The following is an 11484-nucleotide window of genomic DNA, read 5'->3' as shown; positions in this document are numbered from 1 at the left end:
TGTACTCTTTGGGCGTATGTTTGCCCTTTGCACTTGCTTAACATGTCATTAATATTAACATGCTTTGATTTAGCTTTTTGATGCTGTAGATTAATTGTTCAAACACTTTTAATCATATTATGAAGCATAGAATCACATGTTTTTAATATTGGAACGCCACATTAAATCACAAATGTATTTTTCATCGCAATTATGCATTGGAATCTAAATGGAATCATGCATATTTGCTGATGTCGGCAATCACCAAGCGCGAGTTTGACGAACTTGCACAGCATGGTGGTAACTACCTTGCATGGGCAACTGATGTGGAAATCTGGCTCGAGGGTAAACAACTCTTGAGCCCGATTGGCTTGGATGGCAAAGGTGCCCCTGCTGCCACGTCGGCTGAGAATGCCCAGGCTTTGCACTTCCTACGCCACCACCTCTGCGCCACACTCAAGGTTGAGTACATGGCTGAGCGGAGTGCCTTAGCCTTATGGACCACCCTCAAACGCCGGTTCGAAAGACTAAAGTACTCCACCCAGCCCCAGGCAGAGGCGGAATGGGCCGGTTGAGGTTTGCGGATTTCTGGTCCGTTGGTGAGTACAACTCGGCTTTACACCGAATTTGTACTCGTCTTTAGCTATGCGGTGTTACAGTCACCGATAGCCAGAAGATTGAGAAGACTCTCTCAACCTTTCATCCGGATGCCGTGCAATCCTCCTGGAGCTACCGGCAGGCGAACTACAAGGAATATTCTGAGCTGATCGACATCCTCCAAGTGGCTGAGGCGCATGACGAGGTTCTCAAAAAGAACTTTGTCGTGCAACCACTGGGGGCTAGTGCGCGTCCAGAAGTGCAGGCCAACGCTTTCAAAATCCGCAAGCCCCTCAAGAAGAAGAGGGGCAAGAAGGCAAGGAAGGACACGAAGGAGGCCAAGGTGCCCAAGGGGCCCCAAGTGTGTTTCAGGTGCGGCGGGAAGTCTCATTATTCCCGCGAATGTCGCACATCTCAGCACGTAGCGGATGCTTATAAGGCGAGAAAGGCACATGGTGCCAACCTCACCATCTACGGAGGGGGAGGATCTGTGGCGCCCCAAGTGGCGCCGCCACAGATGATCCCTACACCGCCATCCCTGGCAATGTTACAGGCATCCACTACTGACACCACCACACCGACGGATGTTGAGCCCTCGGGGAATCCACCATCTGGTCTGGACTTGGGAGACGCTGCAACACTTTTCACCATGGATAACATGACCGCAAACAAGATTGCGCTTGAGGTCAATGGTCTCATGGAAGAGTCTACCTAGCTTGCTTTATTCCTTTATATTTGCATGGTGGTGTGATACATTTGAATAATTGGTTTATTGTAAGCTCTACGAGAGCAAAACATATTTGTTTTATGGCGATTGGATGTTGAATTCATTCATTAATTCCTTTATTAATATTGATGGCTTGTTATGTTCTGAAATGTATGTCGTATTTACTTAATTATGTTGCTACTTTCTCGCTTCATTAATTAATTAGATGCTATATTTTAGAACACGTGGCGCTCAAATGGAGGAAACATGCCTTGTGAATAGTTGTACCACAAACACCATCTTGAGAGAAACTCGTTATTTCGAGTTCATTAAAAAGACTCCGGGGAGTCTAATGACTATCGCAGGGGGCGAGTCCAAAATAGTAGGCTCATGACGAGCCACTATCATACCCCCCATGGGAACAACTTTGCTCATTGAGGAAGCATTATTGTACCCAGAGTCGACTCGAACTCTCTTGAGTTTTAAGGACATCCGCGCAAACGGCCTCCATGTGGAGACCGATGATGATAATGGCAAAGAGTGCCTACTTATCACAAAGCGCAATGCCCACGGTAAGCATGTTGTTGAAAAATTCCCTTCTTTCGACACTGGGCTTTACTACACTAAGATTGTAGCGCCGCCCGTGTACACTACCTTAAAGACTATATTTAGAAGCTCTAAACTATTTTACTTATGGCATGATAGGTTAGGCCACCCGGGTATTAGAATGATGAGAAATATAATTAACAACTCAAATGGGCATGGGGTGAATGTTAAAAATTTCCCGAATCATGATGATTTCGTGTGCTCAGCATGCGCGACGCGGAAATTAATCATTCGACCATCACCATTAAAAGTGAGGGATGAAATCCCTGCGTTTTTGGAACGCATCCAAGGGGATATATGTGGTCCGATTCAGCCCCTTTCGGGGCCGTTTCGATACTTCATGGTGCTCATAGACGTTTCGTCTAAATGGTCCTGTGTTAACTTGTTGTCTACACAGAACCATGCCTTTGCCAAGTTGATGTCGCAAATCATACAAATGAGGAATAATTTCCCGGATCATCGTATAAAGTCTATCCGAATGGACAACGCTAGAGAATTTTTTTCAAAAACGTTCGATGATTATTGTATGGCACTTGGCATTAAGGTTGAGCACTCTGTACCGCATGTCCATATGCAAAATGGACTAGCGGAGGCATTGATCAAGAGAATTAAATTCATTGCCAGACCACTCCTTCGGGGTTGTAATTTACCAACCAGGTCTTGGGGGCATGCAGTGTTACACGCCGCAAATCTCATCAACTATAGACCCACGGCCTACAACATCCATTCACCTGTCCAACTAGCGCAAGGGTCGGCACCAAAAATTTCCCACCTTCGTAGGTTCGGTTGCCAGGTATATGTACCGATACCACCCCCTTAGCGATCAGCAATGGGACCGCTCCGTAATTCGGGGATATCGTTGGTTATGAGACTGTGTCCATAATCAGGTATCTGGACCCCATGACAGGAGACTGTCATACGGCCCGCTTTGCTGACTGCATTTTTGACGATGATCTCTTCCCGACTTTAGGGGGAGAAAATCAACCTCTTGATGAGAAAAGTCGAGAATTGACGTGTCAAGCCACGGGGATCCACGCAAATGACCCGCGCACAAGTGAGACACATAGAGAAGTCCAAAAGATAATACATTTGCATGCTTTAGCGAATCAATTGCCTGATCACTTTACTGACTTGAGAAGTGTGACAAAATCACATGTGCCTGCGCGCAATGTACCAGAAAGGGTAGAGATACCCAAGGATTCTGTGGGTCTACCCACTCGAGTCCAAAGGCCTAAAAGGACGAGAAATCCGGTTCCTCAAATCCCAAGTACTCGGGGACGCCCGACGAAAAAGGACAAAGGGGATTTATCACACTCGGTTACTAAAAAGCCCCGAAAGAATGAGGGGAGCCAATTGAGACCTGGCACAAGTACGGAATCTCCAGCGCAAGAAATTCCGGACTTTAACCTTCCAACAGTGGAAGCACCCAGCGGAGATGTGAGCGCACACATCGGCACGGGAAAACTAAACGACCTCGCTCCAGGAATGGGAAATCCTGTGGAGACAGAGGATACGCATGATGCGCCCCATGACAAAATGGCCATAGATTATGTTAACACGAGAGAATCAATAAACCGAGCGACTGCTAATGTCGACATAAACTTTGCTAAGAAAATTGCTGCAATCATCGATCTTGACCCCGAGCCTAACTCGCTCGCTGATTGTAAGAAGAGGTCGGATTAGAAAGATTGGCAGAAGACAATAGCTACCGAATTATTATCTCTGCACAAAAGAGAGGTTTTTGGACCTGTGTGTCGAACCCCTCCCCACGTACGCCCTGTCGGCTATAAGTGGGTATTTGTCCGCAAGAGAAATGAAAATAATGAGATAGTACGGTACAAAGCAAGGTTAGTTGCTCAGGGGTTTACTCAGCCACCTGGAGTCGATTATGAGGAAACCTACTACCCGGTCATGGATGGAATTACCTTCAGATTTTTGATCTCAATGGCAGTCAATATGGACTTAAAAATGAAATTGATGGATGTTGTTAGTGCTTACCTGTATGGTAACTTGGATTCGGAAATTTATATGAGGATACCTGATGGTCTCCCGGTTCCGAACCAAGACAGAGAAAACAGAGGTCTATAAAGTGTTCAGCTCAGGAAGTCACTATACGGACTTAAACAGTCGGGTAGAATGTGGTATAATCGCCTGAGCGATTTTCTACATGAAAAGGGCTACACGAGCAATGAAGATTGCCCATGTGTATTTATACGGCGGTCCCAAGATGGATTCTGTATAATCTTGGTATACGTATGTCGCACCAGTGGCACCCGGGGTACCACCGCTGCGCGACGCGTGGCCCCCTCCCCCGGGTTCCCGGGAAGTTCTCATCCCGGGGAGCGCCAACGAGCTTCCCGGCAAAGCTACCAGCCGGCAAGGGGCTCGCGGGGCTTCTGGGAATATTCCCGCTTAGGCACCTCCCGGGAAGCTGCTTCCCGGAAGGAGGTTCCCGGGTGCGCTGGGCCCGGGTGCTTCCCGGGCCGACTTTCGGGGACTGGGGGTTCCCGGACGCGTGCCCCCGCCTCGGGTCGTGGGGCCCACTAGACAGCGCCACACGGGCGCATGACGGGCGCGGAACGCGCGGTCCCACCAAGGCAAGGAGTAAGGCGCGCGGCTCAGTAAACGAGCCGACCGACGGGTAGTTACCCGTCCGATCCAAGGAACAGTGGATGTCCAATCCTACCCTAGGGTCTTAGGCCCCTAGCAGCGGAGGTGGCACCCATGCATGCCACCAGCTCACCAGGGAGAGTTGCGTGCCTCCCTGTTGGACACTTGTAGCCCATGCACCGTGGCACATGTGGCACCCCCTTGTGTATAAAAGGAGGACCCATGCCAACGGTCAAGGGGGTTGTTGTTTTTTTTTAGGGGGTTGACGGGTCAGACAGTTGGGAAGTTAGTCAGTTGGTCAGCTAATTGGTTCGGACGAAGTTCGCTCGATAGATGCTTACTGGCTCCAGTAGGCAGCCAACAGAGAGCGGTGAGGAGCGCCTAGCCACTAAGAGAAAGCCCGGGAACTTGCCCAGCAACCTGTAAACATTTGATCCGTAATCAATATCAGCTCAGACAGGCAGGACGTAGGGTTTTACACCTCCGGGTGGCCCGAACCTGGGTAAAAAACGTGCGCGCGTCTGTTCTTGGACTAGCGCGTACCCCTAGCACTTTGCCTCGCCGGCCCGTAGGACATCATCGGCCGTGCCGGCGATCATCTGGTCTCCACCCCAGACGCCCCTACCGAACCTAAAAGGGGGACGTGGCCGCACGCCCCTGGTGTCGGAGCACCGAGCGACGACAACGTAGATGATTTGAATATCATCGGTACACCGGAGGATATTGAGGAAGCAAGTTCCTACTTGAAGTCGGAATTTGAGATGAAAGATTTGGGTAAAACCAAGTTCTGTCTAGGTTTGCAACTGGAACATTCCCATGATGGGATCTAGTGCACCAGTCTACCTACACTCAGAAGGTGTTGGAAAGATTTGGATTTGACAAGGCATATCCTTCAAAAACTCCCATGATTGGGCGGTCATTACAGCAAGACAAGGACCCTTTCAGGCCGAAAGAAGAGGGGAAGAAAGTTCTGGGTTCAGAATTTCCTTACTTGAGTGCTATTGGATCACTCATGTATCTCGCGAATTGTACACGGCCGGACATTGCGTTCGCCGTCAATTTGCTGGCTAGATACAGCTCTGAACCTACCAAAAGACATTGGAAAGGTTGTTAAGGATGTCTTTCGGTACCTGCAAGGGACCAAAGATCTTGGCCTATTTTATAGAAGGAATCAAGACCTATCTTTGATAGGCTATGCCGATGCTGAGTATTTGTCGGACCCGCATACATCCAAGTTTCAAACTGGATATGTTCTATGTGGTGGAACTGCTGTTTCATGGAAATCGTCAAAGCAAAGTCTTGTATCGACTTCGACGAACCACTCGGAAATCATAGCACTATATGAAACATCACGTGAGTGTGTATGGCTTTGACGGATGGTTCGCCACATTCAGCAGACCTGTGGGCTGAACACCGTCCAAACCCCCACCATTATCTATGAAGATAATGCAGCTTGTGTTGCACAAGTACAAACGGGTTATGTGAAGAGTAATCTCACCAAGCATATAAATCCTAATTTTTTCTATGCACATGAGTTGCAAAAGATGAACGAGGTAAAGGTCTTGCATACTAAGTCGTATGAAAATCTTGCTGATTTGTTCACCGAGTCACTACCGGCATCCACTTTTGAAAGGTGTGTGCGTGGAATCGGTATGTTGAGACTTAGGGAGATGCAAGGTTCAGGGGGAGATACTTCACATACTCATCGTTAAATCTTGATCATGGCGATCAAGTACTCATCTTGGAGATTGAGTAGGTTGTACTCTTTCCCTCAGCGAGTTTTCCTGTGTTTTTCTCGCATGAGGTTTTTAACGAGGCAATCTATGCAACGTAGCAACGTATCTTATGCTCTTTTTCTCCATGTGTTTTTCCCACCTGGTTTTTTTTGGAGTTTTTGAGGCATACGGCATACAGATAATCGCCCAAGGGGGAGTGTTGAGGAACCGAACGACGGGGTGGGGTGGCCACCGAGTCGTGCGCCCCCCACCAACCACCCTGTTGACTCGTTTCTCCATCTAATAGTTTGTTATGGGCTCTTATTCATTGGGCCTATATAAAGGAGAGGCTACCCCTTGTACATACACTTAGATCAGAATTAATAAAGAGCTCACGTTCCTCTCTACTAGTTTCTAGTGTTCATCTACTTTACTTTACTCCGTGATTGTGTGTGTTCGATTACGATTTTGGTGTGCAACCTCGGAACCGACCAGCCTACAGGAGTTGCACAACAAAATTTCTTGGATGCCCGCCGTCTCTGACTTCGCCTCCATCGTACCAATGATATAAACAAAATTGACTTCAATTGACCACCTCTGAAGGTTTATCCAACCGGATGGGCGCGAATTTCCTCCCCTCGAAAGAAAAGCAAGAGGCTGCGTGCAACACGTTAATTTTGCTTTACGGGAATCCCTATAAAAGAACGGTGGCGTATATTCCCAACGGATCGACGAGAATTCATGCGTTCGAGATGAATCCTACTACGCGGTGGAAAAACTCCACTGAGGAAACACCAATCAAATAGACGCTGAAATATCCTGTTCAGATAGCATCGCTATCATAATCACTTTGTTCTGCCCCCACCCACTAGAAAGGAAGCAGTAGTGTGTACAGATCAGCAGCGGGTATTAACTGCCACGTTCTTCTTATCCGACGTAACTTCGAGCTTATCACCTTCTCCAGCACTCCTGCCTCGCAGCCACTACAGCTAGTACAGCACACCGGCGGCCACGTCCATGTCCTTTTGACCCACAACAGAGACGCCTTTGCAAATCGCGCCAATCGGCCAAACCGGAAAGCGAGGAAAAAGAGCCTGTCAAAAGCTCACACACAGCGACCGGCTTTGCTCAATCGCTCCACTGGCTGCCTCCGGCCCAGAGAGGCAAGCTGCTATCTACCCCCGCAACACAACCGTCCAACACAGCCGGGGCCTCCGTGTCACACGAAACCACGCGTCCAAACGCGCCCCGCAGTAAATGCCGTCGTATCACGCACCGGCCCTACGCCCACGGGGTTGCGATTTTCTGGACTGAGACGACAGTAATTGATGGCAACAATTGATTTGATTCCAAGCATGCATTTGCAATCCGGTGAGAAAATTCTTCCAAATTTCTACGGAGAAAAGGTCGGAAGGCGGCAAGAATATCTGCACTAGAGTAATATAAGCAGCAAAGCCGACCAAGCTAAGCTGGATTATCACCAGTATCGTTGCCGTGTGTCCATAAAAGTCAGAGAACCTCCCTTTGCCGCAGTTGTTTGCTTAGCTCCAAAACTCCAACCGCCGCCGACCTCCCAGAAAATCTATGGCCTCCACCTCCTCCCTCCACCTCTCCAAGCACCTCCTCCTCCCCAGGAACACCCACCGCGCCAGGCCTTCCTCCTCGGGATCTCCGCGGTCCTTCGTCCCGGCCGCGGCCAGCAGGGTCAACGGCCACGCGGCGCCCAACGGCAAGCCGCGGCACATCAACGGCGACGGCGGCGGCAAGAAAATCAACGGCGCCGCCGTCAACGGCAAGACGCACGTCAACGGCCGCGACCGGATCCACCTGTCGGTGAGCACGGGCGGCGGCGGCCAGGACGGGACGGGGCTGCGCGTGGCGTTTCAGGGCGCGCCGGGGGCATACAGCGAGTTCGCGGCCAAGACGGCGCTCCCCGGCTGCGACACCGTGCCGTGCAGGGCCTTCGCCGATGCGCTGTCCGCCGTGGACCGCGGCCTCGTTGACCGCGCCATACTCCCCGTGGAGTCCACCATGGAAGGCACCGCGCTGAGGAACTACGACCTCCTCCTGCGGCACGAGCTCGTCGTGGTCCAGGAGATCAACCTGTTCGTCCACTACTGCCTCCTCGCCATGCCCGGGGTGCGCGCCGCCCAGGTGCGCCGCGTCATCAGCCACCCCATGGCGCTGGCGCACTGCGGCCGCGCGCTGGCCCGCCTCGGCGTCGACAGGGAACCCGTCGAGGACACGGCCGGCGCCGTCGAGATGCTCCGGTCCAACATGATGCTCGACACCGCCGCCATCGCCAGCCCGCGCGCCGCCGACCTCTACGGCCTCGACGTGCTCGCACACGGCCTCCAGGACGAGTCCTGGAACGTCACCCGTTTCCTGCTGCTCTCCAAGCCGCCCTCCCCCGTGGCGGTCCCCGTCGACGCGGACGCCAAGACCAGCATGGTGGTCGCGCACAGGGGCGGCTCCATGGCCGTGGTGCTCAAGGTGCTCTCCGCCTTCTCCTCCCGCAACATCAACATGTCCAAGCTCGAGGTCATCAACAACGAGGGCGGCGGCGTCGGCGTCGGCGAGCCGCGCCCGCCAGTGATGATCCTTGACACGGGCGCCCGCGGCGCGCCCACGCTGCGCTCGTTCCCGCACGTGCTCTACGTCGACTGCGAGGGCGCCGCCGATGACCCGCTCGTCCTCGATGCCATCAAGGAGATCGAGAAGTTCGCCGTGTTCGTGCGAGTTCTTGGCTGCTACGCCGCCGACACCAACGTCTACGATCTGCAATGAGGAGGACAGGACACGATAGATATCCATATCGTTCAAGCGAAGTGGTCGAATTAGCTAGTTCGGCGCAATTGGGTGGAATTGGACTTCTAATTGATTGGAACTATCCATTCAACACTGAACCAGCTTCAGTGAGATACTCCCTGCTATGCTTGGTGCTCAGCTGCCGCTACGTAATTGTTGTACAGATGTAATAAGAATCTTTCTGCGTTGCTGGTTTAGCTGTGTGCATAGGTTTAAGATTGGTGATTGTAGATGCCTAGTAATTAAATGATGTGTAAGATGGCATTATCATGACATGATTACTGTAATTTTGTTGTGGTAGATCTGATGTTGTACTAGTATTCCTTCTTTTACATCACCTTTTGTCCATCTTGGAACATTACAGTAGTGTTTTGTTTCTTTGTACAGTCTGAAGAAATCTCGTTCCAATCGGTTACTCTCAAGTATTTTCTTGTTCTTCAGAAGTTTCTTCAGAAAAATCCTTGCTTAATACTCAGTACTTGACGAAGCAGGGCCGGGAGTGCCTGTTAACTGGCAACAGACGGGAGAGTGGAGACTGAACATTTGAGTTTCGTTTGTTTCACTTGGGGTATTTGGCCTCAATCAAGAGAACAAGATTCTGATCGAGGAAATCAATTCCTGAAAACAAAGATTCTGACCAAGGAAGAAACGAGAACCAAGATTCAAAACACGACAAGGGAATCTGAACCCATGTGGGGTGCTTTAGAGAATCTTTTCGTTTCAGAAATTCTTCGGAGAATCTGTAACCGATTGGCTATTGCCAGTAGATGTTCTAATCAGTCCAGTACCAGTATCAGGCTTTACAATATCAATATATGGTCATGTTGATTTCGGTGATAAGCGAGGGCGCTGATGAAGGAACAGCGATATCCCTGCAACTGCAACCACAAGAACACGGAGGGAGGGGATCGTAAACCTCAGAGATTCATCAGCGACTCAAAGAAACCCAGCGGAAAGCGAAACGAAAGGTGGACCGCGCCCTCGCCGAGACGCCGACTGAAACGAGCGCGACAGGCCGGGATTCCCCGTATCAAATGTGCGAATTTCTCCGTGTGTGCGGAACGGGAATCGGTAGGCTCGGGCTCGGGGGAATTCGGCCGCCTTTGGTACAGGAAACAGACACATCGCACTCCCACGACCCACAGAATTCGACAGGCCTTTAGTTCCGTATTCGGAGTTCGGTGTTGTTCCCGCTGAAAGCTTATCAAGCGGAAGAGAACCAGTCGATCTCTTGCCACGCGACTCTTCATGTGGTTTTAATATGGGCGAGGATTAAAACAGCGTGTCGTGGCTCTGTTGTGCGTGTGCGACCCATCACCACATGGCCCTGGAGTTTGGGAGTTTATGAGAAGAGCGACGGCTTACCAACCCAACCGGGGCGGCGATAGCTGATATAGATCGGCAGGTGCATGTGCATTTTTTTACCGGGTCCTTGTAGTCTCCGTCCTTGCCTATCGTTTTTCGACATACATGTCCCTGTACCTGCATATCAATGTCACCTGCCAGTTTGACTGCATCTGCAATTTTTATCATATCTTGGCTAATCATGGAGATTGTGGGAAGGAACATGTATGTCGAAATACGACCACACACACGCTCGTATTATTGTGCTGCTTTTTCCCGTGAAGTAGGAGTGGGATCGTAGGTTAGCTAGCCGGTCATTTTTGCAAATTTTGTAAAGTGCAGCGAACTGGCATCATGCACGTGGGAGTGGGGCGCGCAGGGCCTGGCATGTCACTGCAGATTATACTTCATTTCGTCTCAGATTTTATCGCTTGTTACTTTTGATCCCATAGCTTTCAGGAATATATGACGCAACATCAGTCATTTGTCTTCCTCTTTCCAGCTGTCCAAAGGACTAAAAGAGCAGGGGGGAGGGAAAGGGTAGTTTCACCAGGATCTCCATAATCAGTACCCCTGTGCTCCCGTAGGCCATAGTGCCATGCTTAATTTGCAACTAAACCAACCACTGGTGCATGAATGCAACACATGAAGGCTGGAAGAACGGAATAATAATAATATAAAGTGGTTAGGTTCAACCTAATCACGCCGCGCGCACTCCAATACCTTTCCTCTTTGCGATGAGAAATGTATTGGAAGAACGGAATACTTCACTTTTTTGCGCTCCAATACTTTTCAATGGGATAAATGTGAAGGACGGACTATTATGTCTTCCATAGTTCCACATGCAGAAAAGCACGCTAGCTTGCATTTACAAATGGAAATGATTTTATTTATCTCGTCTCCTTTGACAAGGATGATGATTTTTCGGCCTCTGCATCGGTCGATTCACACAACTGTATATTATTGCCAAGTATCGTACAACAAGAGAAAAAAATCATCCAAAATTGAGTACACATCAAACTGTAACTTAAGCATGTGACTAGCAGTCTAGCAGGTTTAGATGAATAAAATCCCGTGCACTGTGAGTATGAAGTAGAATTCCGTGCTCCGCATTTTGAA

General features: G+C 50.0%; 2 protein-coding genes across 2 annotated transcripts; both read left to right on the top strand.

The window, feature by feature from the left end:
* The first annotated feature begins 230 nt into the window (after positions 1-230).
* On the top strand, positions 231-1291 carry LOC104584178. The gene is made up of 2 exons (XM_010238336.1): positions 231-549; positions 639-1291. The coding sequence occupies exons 1-2, from the start codon at positions 231-233 to the stop codon at positions 1289-1291; spliced, it is 972 nt and encodes a 323-aa protein (XP_010236638.1).
* Positions 1292-7418: 6127 nt separating this feature from the next.
* Positions 7419-9436, top strand: LOC100839534 (arogenate dehydratase 3, chloroplastic). The gene has a single exon (XM_003574176.4). The coding sequence runs from the start codon at positions 7798-7800 to the stop codon at positions 8998-9000; it is 1203 nt and encodes a 400-aa protein (XP_003574224.1). The 5' UTR covers positions 7419-7797; the 3' UTR covers positions 9001-9436.
* The last annotated feature ends 2048 nt before the right edge of the window (positions 9437-11484 follow it).

Source organism: Brachypodium distachyon, chromosome 3 (genome assembly GCF_000005505.3).
Source record: "Brachypodium distachyon strain Bd21 chromosome 3, Brachypodium_distachyon_v3.0, whole genome shotgun sequence".
NCBI lineage: Eukaryota > Viridiplantae > Streptophyta > Magnoliopsida > Poales > Poaceae > Brachypodium > Brachypodium distachyon.
This window is presented reverse-complemented; position numbering and strand designations above follow the sequence as displayed.